The following is a 16,709-nucleotide window of genomic DNA, read 5'->3' as shown; positions in this document are numbered from 1 at the left end:
GTTGACTCCTGTTTTTCTAGGGTTGATGTTCTAAGAACAATAGCAGCTGGCAATGCTTGTTGTCTCAAGAATCTCCCCCAAGTTTGCAAATACATGAAACATTTAGTCCAGAATCAGATGGTCAGGAGAGAAGGACCAGAAATTCTCTTACCTAAACCGTTTCAGGTGAAGACGCAAGACATGAGGTAGTTTGCTCAATAAAAATTGCTTTTTGATTTTGGTGTAGATTTTAGCAGAAGAATTTGATCGTCTTTTACCTTCAAGAATTTAAAAAAAAGAAAATAAAAATAAAAATCAGTGATACAAATTTTATTTTTTTTACATATCAACATTTGCAAATATAATTTTGGTATCAATCACAATGTTAGATCATTTTTTTTCTCTACAATTGTCTTAAATTTCCAAATTATGTCCATTTATTTTATCTTTTTTATTATTTAACTCTTTCAGTACCATATTTCTGTGAAATACACTATCTTTCATCATCATCATCATCATCATCGTTTAACGTCCGTTTTCCATACTAGCATGGGTTGGATGGTTCGACCGGGGTCTGGGAAGCCAGGAGGCTGCACCAGGCTCCAGTCTGATCTGGCAGTATTTCTACAGCTGGATGCCCTTCCTAACGCCAACCACTCTGTGAGTGTAGTGGATACTTTTTACGTGCCAGGGGAGGCTGGCAACGGCCATGATCGGTTGGTGGTTTTTACGTGCCACCAACCAAAAAAAAAAAACTATCTTTGTTTCAATTAATTTTGAAAATAGTGAAGAATTTAACAAAACTTTATTATTATTCAGCTGGTGTTTGAATCATAAATTAACATGATATTTAGATGGAATATGGCTTTAATTTAGATTGCTTTAAAGCAAGAAGTTTGTATCATAGAACCAGAAGTGGTCCTAGGTGGGTTGGATCAAGTGTTAATCAAGATGGGAAGGCAGTACTTATGAATAGGGACCTCCAAGACCGATAGAGAAAGAGGGCGGAAAATATCCTCAAACTAGAGATCTGGCAGGTATTTTCCTGCAAGAGTGGATTCTGCTAAAGGTATCCAAAGTACCAGGTTACGGTATTAAACTGGGTGACAAACTAAGTGTACCACCCATGTAATTCCATGGTGGGATTTGAACTCAGAGCACACAAGTCCAGAACAAATACTACAACGTATTCTACCAATATACAGTCCTAGACTGGTTTCTTATTTTATTAGCCTCTGAAGGATAAAAAAAATGTGACATTGGCAGGAGTTGAACTCAGATTGCAAGAACCCAGAATGAAATATTATAATGCATTTCATGTGGTACTCTAATGACTCTGCCAATTCACCATAGTTGGCAGAATTAAATATTTCTTGCTCACTGTAAAGTAAAGGACAGCATTTCAAATCCAATTAGAGTTTAATAATCATCAATTAATATCCATGTTTCATACTGGCATAGACTCAACTGTTGCGTCCCCAAAGTCCATCCCCTCCTCACCATGGTGGGGACGCTGGCAACGGGTAGTGTCTGAGCTATGCCGTCGGGAACTTCGGTTCCTGGTAGGGCCACCCGAGGCGGATTGGTCTGACACTGAGTGGTATTAGGGCCACAACCCAGCAGACGGGGCTCTGGTGAAAAATCCTCGGAGTGTCTGTTTCGGCAACCGGTGGCTCCTCGGTCGTTCTGTCCCTGCGTCTGTGGCAAACAGGATGTCTCTACATGCAGGATTGTTGGGGATCGCTTGTGAAATCCACATATTCCCAAGAAACTTCTTCCAAGGAAGAAGCCGACTCAACCCGCCCAGGGTGAATGTCGCCACAAGTACAAGTAAAAATAACTGTTGGACAGAATCCACTTGGTCCAAGGATTGCATCAGGCTTCAGGGTCTTGTTTGGCATATGGTTTCCTTGTGACTAGACATCCCATGATGTCAAAGCAAAGAGTAACAACACATACATACATATATTTATACAACAGATTTCTTTCCCTTTTTGTCTACCAAATCCACTCATAAGGCTTTGGTCAACCCAAGGTTATAACTGAAGATACTAGCCCAAAGTAACATACAGTGGGACTGAACTCAAAACCATGTGATTTGGAAGCAAGCTTCTTACCACACAGCTAAGCCTGCACCTATAAACACACATATACAACAGGTTTCCACACAGTTTCCATGTACCGTATTTACATTGTAGATGGCACTTGCACAAAGGAGCTGCACAGAGGGACTGAACTCAAAACCATGTGGTTACAAAGTAAACTATTTAACTGAACACTTGTGTTTGCACCTGTTTGCAAAGTTAACTGAATAACTGTTCCTTACCATCAACCCTTTAGTGTTTAAACTGGCCAAATCCGGCCCAATATATTCTACATGTTTTATATTCAAACTGGCCATATCTAGCCTCTCACACTTAACCTACATTGACATTCTAAAAATAGATATTCACATCATTGAAACCTTAAATCTATAAGATAATGCATGATTAATTCAAAACAATTTAAATAACAAAGCATTACATTTAACAGAGTAATCTGAACACTAAAGGGTTAACTGAAGACTAAAAGACAACTCACCATTACAAGAATCACAAGCATATATCCTGCCATCCAGACGTTCTGATTTTGTGAAATGGGAAAGCATTTCTGAAAAGGTAAAAAAAAATATGTAAAAAATAGCATTGTAAAAGACATTTTTACATTATTGAAATTTCATTGGATCCAAAAAAGATGAATCAATAAACCATGTCTCAAAGAAGAAAGTTATCAAAATATTAAATTGTAAACCACATTGTTATGGGATTAAGTCTTGTAAAATTACAATAATTTTCTATAATTTTCTTTTGTTTCATCATCATTATCATTTAAAGCGGACGTTAAACGATGATGTTGATAAAACAAAGGAAAATTATAGAAAATTATTGTAATTTTACAAGACTTAATCCCACAACAATGTGGTTGTTAGAGTTGAAGTGGTTTTTGAAGATCTAAAGGTTACACTCAAAGCAGATAAGGATTAATACTAATTACAACTGTGTTTCCCAGGTGAGGATGATTGGCAGTCATCATCATCATCATCTTTCTTTTAACGTCCGCTTTCCATGCTAGCATGGGTTGGATGATTTGACTGAGGTCTGGCGAACCAGACTCCAATCTGATCTGGCAGAGTTTCTACAGCTGGATGCCCTTCCTAACGCCAACCATTCCGAGAGTGTCGTGGGTGCTTTTACGTGCCACCGGCATGAGGATGAGGATGATATATACCTATTTCTTTATTGCCCACAAGGGGCTAAACACAGAGGGGACAAACAAGGTCAGACAAATGGATTAAGTCGATTACATTGACCCCAGTGCGTAGCTGGTACTTAATTTAACGACCCCAAAAGGATGAAAGGCAAAGTCGACCTCGGCAGAATTTGAACTCGGAACGTAACGACAAACGAAATACAGCTACGCATTTTGCCCGGCGTGCTAACGATTCTGCCAGCTCGCCACCTTATATATATATATATATATATATGATGATATATACCTGTTATATGACAAACATTACTGGCAATCTTCCAATTCGGAGACTTTCTCTGGTAGCGAGATGGAAACTCAAGAGATAAATCCATAAATGGTTCATAGGTTTGAAACTTCTGTTCGCAGGACAAACATGTTATCTAAAACAGAAGAGAAAAGTATAACTTGTGGATGAACATCATGAGAGTGGATATAAACTGACAAGTTTTCGTAACTCAAAAACAAAAGTGCAAAAAGAAATCTATTTTCTTAAAGATGCTTGGGAATTGAGAACAATTGGGCTTTATAAGACATTATGTACATATTTAATCAAATATTACCTCGTTTCCCCTCCACCTTCTGTGCCACCAAATTTTCAACCCCTCTCCATCACCACACATCTCTCACCCTACCCCTCTCCACCACCATACATCTCTCACCCTTCCCATGCACAATGTCTCTCCCCTGACACTCCTGCAACCTTCCCTCCTCAACCACATCATTTCCTTTTCTCACTTTTATCTCATCATACATTATTACTATTCCACAGCTCTTCAGCTCTTTCCGTACGGTCAGTCATTACCTATTCTCCCCCAACTTCCCTACAATTCATACTTATCATTGGTCATCACCCAACCCTTGAAATGCCACTAAGCATTTTGCCCAGCCTGCTCACTGCTAGCATGGGTTGGACGATTTTGACTGAGGGCTGGCGAACCAGATGGCTGCACCAGGCTCCAATCTTGATTTGGCAGAGTTTCTACAGCTGGATGCCCTTCCTAACGCCAACCACTCCGAGAGTGTAGTGGGTGCTTTTTACGTGCCACCGGCATGGGGGCCAGTCAGGCAGTACTGGCAAGAACCTCGCTCGTGCCAGTAAGGCAACTTTAGTAATGATCACGCTCGAATGGTGCCCTTTTACATGCCACTGGCATGGAAGCCAGTTGGCTGCTCCAGTCATTTCCTAGTCTCCCTAAATTTCCTCCAATTTATATTTATCACTGGTCACCATTCAACCCTTGTTCGTCATTCATTATATTCATCTCTTCACATGGTGTCAACAGGCAGTTCTTTCTAAAATGGGGTTGAACTTAGTTTCTGACACAACTACAACAACACATTTTGGACTGCAATCACGTGTATTTCAGGGCCTGGTGGTGGAAATTGTGATTAATTATGGGGCACAGGACTATTAAGGGTTCAGTGACATTAAAGGTAGTGATAACAGGTAAAGGAATACAGAACTCACCTCACTGACCAATTCCCCCTGGAATGTATCTGTGACAACATCTTGAGATTTGTTGATATAACCAAGATGGTGCAGCTCTGCTTGGACTTTGTCAAGAAGTTCACTGCAAGTAAATTTAACAAATCATCACAAGTGGAAGATAACAACAACAACAGCTATAATCTATGAAGATTGACACAACAACTCTTTACGAAGAGAAATACACAATAAGAAGAGCATGATACAATTTATAATAGAGATTGACTCTGTTTATTGAACTGAACAATGGTTTGGCACTATGTATGTTTTCCTCAGGTTCAAAATGGAAAATGGAAAAATATGTAGAAATACAGAAATTCAAAATCTGAACTGGGATATTCTGCATTCCTTTTCAGATAAAATGATATCATCAGTTTTTGCTGCTTTTATAACTGGTGAAAAAGAAAAAGAAGAAATCAGTAAAGACAACACCAAAAAGTTTAGTGTACATCATCATCATCATCATTGTTTAACATCCGCTTTCCATGCTAGCATGGGTTGGACAGTTTGACTGTGGGCTTGCGAACCAGATGGCTGCACCAGGCTTCAATCTTGATCTGGCAGAGTTTCTACAGCTGGATGCCCTTCCTAACACCAGCCACTCCGAGAGTGTAGTGGGTGCTTTTATCTACCACTGGCACGGGGGCCAGTCAGGCGGTACTGGCAACGACCTCGCTCGAATTTTTCCACATGCCAACAGCACAGGTGCCAGTAAGGTGATGCTGGTAATGATCCGACTCGAATGGTGCCTCCTACATGCCACCGGCACGGAAGCCAGTACATATGAAGGAATTCTCCAGTCATTTTGCTTGTTCCTCCAAGGCGTGACATTAGAAATTCACAAATATATTTACCCTCGTGTGTTTAAGGACTGAAAGTGCAGTGGAGTCAGAATATTTTCAGAGAATGTGTACTTCCCAGTGTTCCTCAAATTACAACCTTTTGATGTAAAATGTTTGGCAAGTTCTGTTGAAATACTTTATATGCATGGGCTACATTAGGCAGATGAGGAAATATTTGCTTGAAATGAGAATTTTTTTTCTGAAATAAGCTGCTAACGTTCATGCAACACTTTTCAAAGGTTGGTGAAATTTTGGTGCTAGTTAATCACTAAAAGAATTCAGTCCTTAATTTCATATTGATAGTTAAATTTAGATGTGAAAGTTTAACTTTCCTTACCAATTTAAGCTATATCTATTTCTTTACTACCCACAAGGTGCTAAACACAGAGAGGACAAACAAGGACAGACAAACGGATTAAGTCGATTATATCGGCCCCAGTGCGTAACTGGTACTTATTTAATCGACCCCCGAAAGGATGAAAGGCAAAGTCGACCATGGCGGAATTTGAACTCAGAACGTAACGACAGACGAAATACCTATTTCTTTACTACCCACAAGGGGCTAAACACAGAGAGGACAAACAAGGACAGACAAACGGATTAAGTCGATTATATCGACCCAGTGCGTAACTGGTACTTATTTAATCGACCTCGAAAGGATGATAGGCAAAGTTGACCACGGCGGAATTTGAACTCAGAACGTAACGACAGACGAAATACCTATTTGTTTACTACCCACAAGGGGCTAAACACAGAGAGGACAAACAAGGACAGACAAACGGATTAAGTCGATTACATCGACCCCAGTGCGTAACTGGTACTTATTTAATCGACCCCCAAAAGGATGATAGGCAAAGTCGACCACGGCGGAATTTGAACTCAGAACGTAACGACAGACGAAATACCTATTTGTTTACTACCCACAAGGGGCTAAACACAGAGAGGATAAACAAGGACAGACAAATGGATTAAGTCGATTATATCGACCCCAGTGTGCAACTGGTACTTATTTAATCGACCCCGAAAGGATGAAAGGTAAAGTCGACCACGGCGGAATTAGAACTCAGAACGTAGTGGCAGACGAAATACTGCTAAGCATTTCGCCCGACCGTGCTAACGTTAAGCTATATCATTTGTACTTTCCTTTAATTGTGATTCACTAAAACATTTTACATCAGAGAGCTGTAAATTTTCCAAAAATATTCTGATTCCACTGCACTTGCAGTCCTCAAAACCCATGAGGATAAATATATTTGTGAATTAAAATAGTCACACCCTAGAGGAATGAATGAAGTGACAGAAGAATTTCATTACATTTGCACATAACTTTTTGATTAAGAGTTCTCTTTCATGGTTTCTTTGTTTCTTTTTCTTTCTTACCAGTTAGGAAAATGCAAAAACTGATAATGTCTTTTTATCTAAAAGGAAATGCAGGATATTCTTGTTCAAATTTTGAATTTTTATATTTTTGCATATTTTTTTTTATTTTTCACTTGAGGTAGACAGACATATTGCCCAAATATTACTCAATCAAATCGACCCTGGAATTTTTTTTTAAAAGCCTGGTACTTACTCTATTGGTTTCTTTTGCTGGACCACTAAGTTACAAGGATGTAACCAAACCAACATTGATTGTCAAGCGGTGGTAGAGGTCAAACAAAAACGCAACACAGAGACTCATGTGCACACAGATACACACCCACACAGACAAGCTTCTTTCAGTTCAGTTTCCACCTACCAAATCCACTCACAAGGTCTGGACGGCCTTGGGCTACAGTAGAAGATACTTCTGACAGGTGATATGCAGTGGGATCGAACTTGAAACTATGTGGTTGGTAAGCCGACCTCTGACAAGATTATTTTACTAAATTCTTCATCTTTATATATAAAACTGAAGTTGTGTGAGAGTCTGTCTCCTCCGATTTAGATTCCCAACTACTCCCACATTTTGCGGTGCAGTTTATCCAAAAGCGGGTATCTTATAGTTGTGATTCATATCAAGCCCTTCTGGGTATTAGCGCGCATCTACGATGAGTCTACGATTTAAAAAAAAATTTACCATCATTTTTTCGTTTTTTTAATGCATCTTTGCTCGGTTTATATAAGGGAAGTAACTATCTAAAAATGCTTATATAGTTATTTCCCGTACAAACCCGAGCAACGCCAGGCGATACTGCTAGTTATTTCTAAAATTAATTGAAATAAAGGTAGTATAGGGGGTGGACCAAAAGCCATGTGCCAAAACATTTGGCATTTTTTTATATCACATTCATGTTGTTCATCATGTACAAGTATGTGTGCATTCATCATTATTTTATTTTATTCAGTTTTAGAAAAAGTGAAACATGTCTGACAATTTTGGAGCATATAGAACTTATTTTGTGTGTGACCTTTGGCCCTTCCTGCATTTCAACAAAAAAATGGTAACAAGAGGGTTAAAAGGGAAGGTGTGTACAACAGATCCAGGGTTGATTGCTAATTGGAGCTCATAGACGTAAACAGTAGATAAAATAAATTGGAAATAACAATTGCATTACCTCAAGAACTCTTGTGCATCTTGTTGTGAATAACCTTGGAAAGCTGGAATATAATCCCAGACAGCCTGAAGTAGAGCATTTGGGCTGACAACGGATGACTGGCCAGACCAGAGAGCTTGGAATAGGGACCGTAGTTCTTCACAAAGGGAGCTGAAATGAAGGTTTAATACAATAGAGAATCAGGTTTAGAATACAAGTCAATGCTTAATTGTTTTAATAGTAACAGAAGCAATGAAGAAGACAACAGCAGCAATAACAACATCAACATCCTTGATTTAACATTCACTTTTCCACGCTTGCATGGGCTGTTCAGAATTTACTGAGATACGATTTTCTACAACCAGATGCCCTTCCTGTGGCCAAAATCCTCACTTGTTTCCAAAATAAATAATATTACATGGGAAAATGTGAGCAAGAGAAATAATATTCTTACGCTTGTGAACATGGAAAAGTTCAGGACAAGTTATTACATCTGGTAAAGTAGAGAACAGAGTGTTCTGGGTGCATTTTATGTGGCACCAGCAGCAGTTCTCACAGAAGGTTGCAAATGAATGACACCACAAGTATAACTGCAACACTTGTTTACAACTAACATGCAATACCAAAACAAGGAAATATGAACATACACACACATATACTTGCAGACACAGACACAAACACAAATATATATATATATATATATATATACTTTATTTAAAAGCAGCAGAGATATAACAAGTGAAACTCTGAGTAACAGCTTTTGTTATATTTCTGTTGCTTTTAAATAAAGCATATTACTCTACCGCTGGTATTTGAGTACTCTTTTTTCCACCTTGTTTCACATTTATGTAGAGTAATATGCTTTATTTAAAAGCAACAGAAATATAACGAAAGCTGTTACTCAGAGTTTCACTTGTTATATTTCTGCTGCCTTTTGTGTTAATCTATGTTCTAAATATCAGTTTAATAATAACAAAAAATTAGAAATATTAAATGTCTAAATATCTCAAAGAGATATAAGCAGTGGTGGAACGATAGAGCAGTTGTATACTGTCAACTTAACGTGACAGTCCCATAAAGGGAATTACACCACTGCTATTTAGCCCTAGGAAGCATATACGACAGGCTTCTTTCAGATTTTGTCTACCAAATCCACTCACAAGACTTTGGTTAGCCTGGGAATCTCATAGGGGATATTTGCCAAAGGCACCACAGAGTGGGACTGAAATTATGTGGCTGGGAAGCAAACTTCTAAACCACACTGCCATGGCTGTGGTTGATTATGATAAAATACGATACAGAATTCCGATAAGAGACTAATTAACAATGTAATTTTGTAAGCTAATATTTAAATAAGATCTAATTGGTAACAATGTGATGACAGTAATTAGCCCTTGCTAAATATCAGCCAAAACAGGTGGAGGGAGAATAAGGAGAACAGGAATAAAAAGGGAATTAATAAGACTCAACTTACACTGACTTCTCCCATTTGGCCAGCTTGTGATGGCTTGAGGAGGGTGAAAGAGGCAGTAATCTGGGAGGTAATGGTTTCTGTTGAGTAGCACCACCATTCAAGCCACCTTTCAGTGGACATTTACGCAGCAGCTAACAACAAATGAAGAAAGAATGAAAAAAGAAATGAATTGAATAAATAAAAACAGAAAAATCATGAAATATATAAATAGATGTAATTTAATTATATTAATTACCTTAATTAACAAACGTTGTGTTTCTGCATTCACAGGTGTTTTAACCCTTTGATACTTACCCACCCAAAATTTCTCCCGATTCTATGATACAAATTCTTCAATAATAGGCGTAGGAGTGGTTGTGTGGTAAGTAGCTTGCTTACCAACCACATGGTTCTGGGTTCAGTCCCACCGCGTGGCACCTTGGGCAAGTGTCTTCTACTATAGCCTCGGGCCAACCAAAGCCTTGTGAGTGGATTTGGTAGACGGAGACTGAAAGAAACCCGTCGTATATATGTATATGTATATGTATGTATGTGTGTGTATATGTTTGTGTGTCTGTGTTTGTCCCTCCAACATCGCTTGACAACCGATGCTGGTGTGTTTACATCCCCGTAACTTAGCGGTTCGGCAAAATAGACTGATAGAATAAGTACTAGGCTTACAAAGAATAAGTCCTGGGGTCGATTTGCTCAAGTAAAGGAGTGCTCCAGCATATATGATGCATGGATGTTAGGGAAATATGTCCTGTGTAACACACGTGGTACACAGGACAGACAAAGGGTCCAAGTGTCCACTACAAATATATTGGCATGCAACTAGTACCCAAAGGTGCTAGTCACATGCAAGAGTAGTGTACAACAACAATAGTTACAAGAACTTACCTGCAAGCTCTCAGTATTCCGGTTCCGAGAGCTGTTTGTGCTGCTACAGCTTTGACCAGTGTTTGTGGTGACCTGGTTGTGAGGCCATGAGTGACAACATGAGTGGGCAGAGGTCAGCGACCTAACGGGCATACTCACAAAAAAGTGACGAAACTTGTCCAGATGCCTGAACGTCAAAACAGAAATAATAAATAATAATAATAAATATTAATAATAATAATAATAATAATAATAATAAATAATAATAATAAAAAATAATAATAATAAATAATAATAATAATAATAATAATATAATAATAATAATAATAATAATAATGATAATAATAATAATAATAATAATAATAATAATAATAAATAATAATAATAATGATAATAATATAATTCGTTTGTTTATTGGCCACAAGGGCTAACAAAAATCAATTAAAACATAAAGGGACAAAACACAGGACGAAAGTTACAAAGGGTTTTGTCCGTTTGAAAAAAGGTCCATGTACAAAAGCAGGATAACAACGAAATGTAAGTAACAATTAAAACTCCCAATAGGGGGAGGCGCTTCGAAAGGTTAATAACAATGGTTTCAAATGTTGGGACAAGGGAAGGGTGTAAGTCGATTACATGGATCCCAGGGTTCAACTGGTTTTTTTATTGAGCTTGAAAGGATGAAATGCAATGTTAGCTTTGGCAGAATTTGAACTCAGAACGTAAGGACAGATGAAATGTAGCTTAACATTTTGTCCGGCATGCTAACAATTCTGCCAGCTCACCACTTTTATAATAATAATAATGATGATGATGATGATGATGATGATGATGATGATGATGATGATGATAATAATAATAATGATAATAATAATAATAAAATAATAATAATAATAATGATGATGATGATGATGATAATAATAATAATAATGATAATAATAATAATAATAATAATAATAATGACGATGATGATAATAATAATAATGATAATGATAATAATAATCCTTTCTACTAAGGGCACAAGGCCTGAAATTTTAAAGTTAAGTGCCCATTAAAGTTTAATAAAATTAACTTAGAGGTAATTATAAAATATAATTCTTCAAGGCAAAGATCACAAGAAGAATTACCAATATTATATACAATGATGCATAACTAATAATGGACCACTTTAAATCATATTTAATATTCTTATCCTTCAAATTCCAAATGCATTCACTAAGATTAGTAGAATTACATTTTCTTTGATATTTAAAGGAATTAGAATGATTATAGAATCTATATTTCCAACTAGTAGCAGAAAAACCAATATACCAGTACTTATGATATTTAGTTATTACTTCACACTAAATTCTTCTTTAGGCACTGATTTCCTAAAGGGCATCGAGTTTGTTTACAGAATTACACATGAATTTGTTCACTTGTAAATTGCCCTCATAGTTATAATTACTATTATGAATAGAATTAATACTAATACAAAGTAAAAGACTAACTATATTATCAGAATTTTGATCAATTATAGAATCTAAACCTTGTTCCAAATGATTATAAATAACATCCATTTCACTATACATCAGTTCTAAAATTATTTAGAAATTTATAATTTAGATATCCTCAAATTCTCTGTTTATTTTGGGCTGCAATAATCTCAGCTATATTTCTAGTGGTTGAATATGAAAGCATAACACTATGTCAATTAAATAATTTCCAATATTTACTTGAAGGTAGGAAATACCTATCTAGTGCTGCAAAGAATTTATGAGGGTTATTAGAAGCTATTAAATATGAAAATGGAGCATTATAGCATATAACATTTGTTGATCTATTCTTTTCTATAAACTTTTTTGTCACTATTATGAAAATTGAGGAATGAATAAGATTACAGGAGAATATCATCAAATAGTGCTGTCCAGGGAGACAACTGTGTTGCAGTTTTAAATACCAACTCACCTGACACTGTCGTTTGGTTCTTGAGATAGAAATATCTTGTTTTAAAATGATATTAATTAAAACCTTTTCCCATTAAAATTTTCAAGTTAATTTATGTTTTAAACACCAGCTTAATAATGATAACAAGGGTATTTTACTGAACTTTCGCTTATTTTCAAAATGCATTGAAACAAAAGCAGTGTATTTCAGCAGATATGTGGAAGAAAAAGATGAAGTCTTTGTTACCATACACATCAGTTTAACATCCACTTTTCCATGCTTGCATGGGTTAGATAGAAATGATAAGATGATTTGAAGGAGATTTAACCCTTTAGCATTCAGAATACTCTGTCAGATATAATGCTTATTTATTCACAATGTTTTGAATTAATCATGAATTATCCTGAAACTTCAGAATTTTAATAACGTGATAGTTTATTTTTAGAATGGCATTGTAGGGTAGGTGTGAGATGCCTGATCTGGCCAGTCTGAACATAAAACAAGTAGAATATATTGGCTGGATATGGCTGGTTTAATCCTTTAGTGATCGCATTATTCTGCCAAAACAAGTGCTTTTTTATCCACATTGTTTTGAACTAACCATGCATTATCTTGTAGTTATGAGATTTTGATGAGGTAGCTGTTAATTTTTAAGATGATATTGTAGGGTTGGTGTGAGAGACCAGATCTGGCCAGTTTGAACATAAAAGAAGCAGAATACCTTTGGCCGGATATGGCTGGTTTAAATGCTAAAGGGTTAAATGCTTTCATTACCATATTTCTGGTGCAATATACTGCCTTTGTTTCAATTAACATTTAAAATTATGAAGAATTTAGTAAAATAACTTGCTGCTCCAGACTGATGATGAGCAAGACCCAGAAACTAGTCTCTGGATGCAGGCTTAGCTGTTGGGAGTGCTTGTCTCCCCTTTGTAAACATAAGGACACAGGAAATGTGTCAAGGCCAACAGGAAACGTTGATGCTTCCTAGGGCTAAATAGCGGTGGTGTGATTCCCTTACAGGACTGTCACGTTAAGTTGACAGTATACAACAGCTCTATTGTTCCACCACTGCTTATATCTCTTTGAGATATTTAGAAAAGCGGTGCTCCAGCATGGCCGCAGTCAAATGACTGAAACAAGTAAAAGAATAGAGTATGGAACATAAACACAATGTCATTGGTTTGACTGTGGTAATATCTTCTTAGATTATTGAAAAATCAACATTTAGGGACGGGAACATCACTAGCATCAGGGGTTCAATATCATTTGTATATTAACAGAAAATGGTGCAACTTACCCCAAAACCTGAAGAATAGAATTCATGTAACACGTATTTCCGAGGTTCCTCAGACCAACTACTCCGGGGATCAGTGCCTTCTCTGCAGAAAACTTGGATTTATTTACTTCATCCTGAAATACAGAAGAAAGATTTCAATATCAATGAAAATGTGATCCACAGTTGTACCACCTAAGCTGCTGGTCCACAGATGTGCCATATAAGCTGTGCCACATTAGTTGGTTGTCCACATCAGTTCCACTTAACCCTTTTGTTACTGTATTTATTTTGAGATGTTCTGTGTTTCTTTTAATTACTTTAAATATAACAAAGAATTTAGTAAAATAACTTAGTTATCATTCAGCTTGTATTAGGAACATAAATTGTGACTAAGATTCAGTGGAAGATTTTAATTGAAACCTTAAGAAAACAAGAGATTTGTACAACAGAGCCAGAGCCGGTTTCAGCCGGGTTGGTAACAAAAGGGTTAAGCTGGTTATTAGTAGAACACTCTTGTCCAAGATGCCATACAGTGGAAATGAACCAGAAACCATGTGGCTGGAATGGAAACTTCTTAACCACACATGAACACAAACTAGTAACTAGGATTGGCATGTATAGTTGTGTTAGGAAAGAAATGCTCTCCAAGTTCAATTACTGAAGCAGTGCTCCAGTATGACCACAGTTCAAAATTGACTGAAATCAGTGAAAAAAATAACCATAAGTAAATGAAAAAAAGACAAAAAATATAGAATACTATACCTTGACATTCAACCGTACTTCCTGGACTGCAGATCTCCATGCTTGGAATATCTTACAAAGAAACATGTGCCTGGAATTTAGATTTTAAAAAATATTCAGTAAAAAACAATACCAAAATAAAACAAAATTAAAAATCACAATGTATATCCATGTCTAGGATATGAGGAATTATCACCTTATTTGGAAACAGGAAGGGCATCCAGCCACGGAAAATAATAAGGTGCTGACCTACGACTACTGAACCCATTCCCCTCCATATTATAAGCAGAGATTGTGGAGGCGCAATGGCCCAGTGGTTAGGGCAGCGGACTCGCGGTCATAGGATCGCAGTTTCGATTCCCAGACCGGGCGTTGTGAGTGTTTATTGAGCGAAAACACCTAAAGCTCCACGAGGCTCCGGCAGGGGATGGTGGTGATCCCTGCTGTACTCTTTCACCACAACTTTCTCTCACTCTTACTTCCTGTTTCTGTTGTACCTGTATTTCAAAGGGGCCAGCCTTGTCACTCTCTGTGTCACGCTGAATATCCCTGAGAACTACGTTAAGGGTACACGTGTCTGTGGAGTGCTCAGCCACTTACACGTTAATTTCACGAGCAGGCTGTTCCGTTGATCGGATCAACCGGAACCCTCGTCGTCGTAACCAACGGAGTGCTTCCATAAGCAGAGATTCCAGAGGGACGGAGGAGGTAACTGGCTGTGCAAAGGAGGTGTTGAGGGGCTGTAATGTGTCATTTCTCTCCCAAGCGATTACAGCCGCCAAGTAATTCCACAGATAGAGGAGCAATGGGACGGGGGTAGTTAGGCGAATAAGATGTAGGCAATGCTTGATGGAACACAATGAGCTAAATTTAATGCAAGCCATGTCAATAACTGTCCTGCAAAATGACCAGCCTCAATGTCATCATCTTCCAGCAGCTGCACTTCAGATGTGTTTCACAATGCTGCACCAGGATTCCCTGTGTGTGTCCCCCATGACCACCACCATCATCAGTTTTGGTATATCCTCAATTGTTATGTTGTGTCTCTCTGTCAAGATCATTGTAGTTGAGTGGAACTCTATTAGGGAGTGGAAGTATCCAAAATATAACATCCAATATGGCCTGCTGTTTAGCATGATAGCAATGGTCAGCAAAGACTAACCTGCACTGAATAAGAATAATAATGATTACTTTTATTGGATCTTTTCGGTTTGAATGGCAGTTTTTAAAAATAATTTCCACGTAACTAAAAAATTTTTAACTTCGTATACTGGTAGAATGTGTTTATAAAACATCTTTTTCTCTTGGCTTTATTGAGAAAATTCTATAGTTTGTAAGATATTTGTTGTTTTTTCTTCTTCAATTTCTGCAATTTCAACCAATCAATGACGTCTAGTGATGTGAAAACATTCTGTGCCATATGAATATGTCCCTCGTTTAAGAAACAGATTGGGTTTATTTACATTTCTGAAGAAAAAAAGATACCCTTCCCCGCACCCCTAACCCTAAAACAGACTGAAATGTAATAGATCGATACTCAGGTCATAATTATGGGTGACAATTTCATATGACACCGCTAGAAAAAACTGCCGTTCAAACCAAAAAGATCCCTTTTATTTTCCACCAGGGGACAATAGAAAGACAGACATAAAGTGTGAGGGTTTACATAAAATAGGAAAAAAAAATGTATACATGGTATACATTAAAAGAAGGTAAATATACATAGTATAGGGCACTAGAAGAAACAGAGAAAAAAAAGTATGGGTGATGGGGTCCTCCTGATATAGGAGGACCTCTAGGGATAATCGAGGAACCCCACCATCCAAGATCCTGATCATACCAAGGATGAGTACCCTCTTCATATTCCTTTCTTCCAATTCACAGGTCTACACTGAAAGTGCTACCATCCACTCTTGCTACTTTCGCAACTTTCACTCACCTTTTCATAAATTCACTCGAGGACAGCACCTCCCTCTCTACCCTCACTTTCCTTTTCAAGTGAAACTTGAAGAACTCGATGAGGGCTTTACCAAAGAGGAATGTTTCTGTCCTCATTCCTTTCAGCTTCGTCCACCAGACAACCTCTTTCGCAACAGTCACTAGACAAGGGAAAACTGCCTTGCCAGCCCGCTTAAAAAAGAGCAGCGAGTCTGTCCTTTTTTTATGTCTGCTGACAGGTAGCCCCTAACCCTGGCTGTTTTCAAGTGTTGTTGATTGACAAGACCGAGAATATGGCCAGCCAACCAGAATTGGCATTCTGCTGCAATCTTTTGTAGTAGTCATGATCTTTCCTCTTTCCAGAAACTGTTCATTTGTGAGT

The 16,709-nt window shown here is 37.5% G+C and overlaps 1 protein-coding gene across 1 annotated transcript in view; it reads right to left on the bottom strand.

The window, feature by feature from the left end:
• Positions 1-16,709, bottom strand: part of LOC115223604 (ubiquitin carboxyl-terminal hydrolase 44) — a 44,234-nt gene that overhangs the window by 3,828 nt on the left and 23,697 nt on the right. Inside the window, exons 5-13 of the mRNA XM_036512405.1 lie at positions 14,411-14,480; positions 13,670-13,782; positions 10,465-10,630; positions 9,586-9,716; positions 8,133-8,282; positions 4,736-4,838; positions 3,515-3,647; positions 2,560-2,628; positions 152-257 (exon numbers count right to left, since the gene is read on the bottom strand). Of these exons, the coding sequence (XP_036368298.1) occupies positions 152-257; positions 2,560-2,628; positions 3,515-3,647; positions 4,736-4,838; positions 8,133-8,282; positions 9,586-9,716; positions 10,465-10,630; positions 13,670-13,782; positions 14,411-14,480 (1,041 nt within the window). The remainder of the gene's footprint in view (positions 1-151; positions 258-2,559; positions 2,629-3,514; positions 3,648-4,735; positions 4,839-8,132; positions 8,283-9,585; positions 9,717-10,464; positions 10,631-13,669; positions 13,783-14,410; positions 14,481-16,709) is intronic.

The sequence above is a fragment of the Octopus sinensis genome, linkage group LG23 (assembly GCF_006345805.1).
Source record: "Octopus sinensis linkage group LG23, ASM634580v1, whole genome shotgun sequence".
NCBI lineage: Eukaryota > Metazoa > Mollusca > Cephalopoda > Octopoda > Octopodidae > Octopus > Octopus sinensis.
The sequence above is the reverse complement of the archived record's forward strand: the minus strand, read 5'-3'. Positions and strand labels throughout refer to the sequence as shown.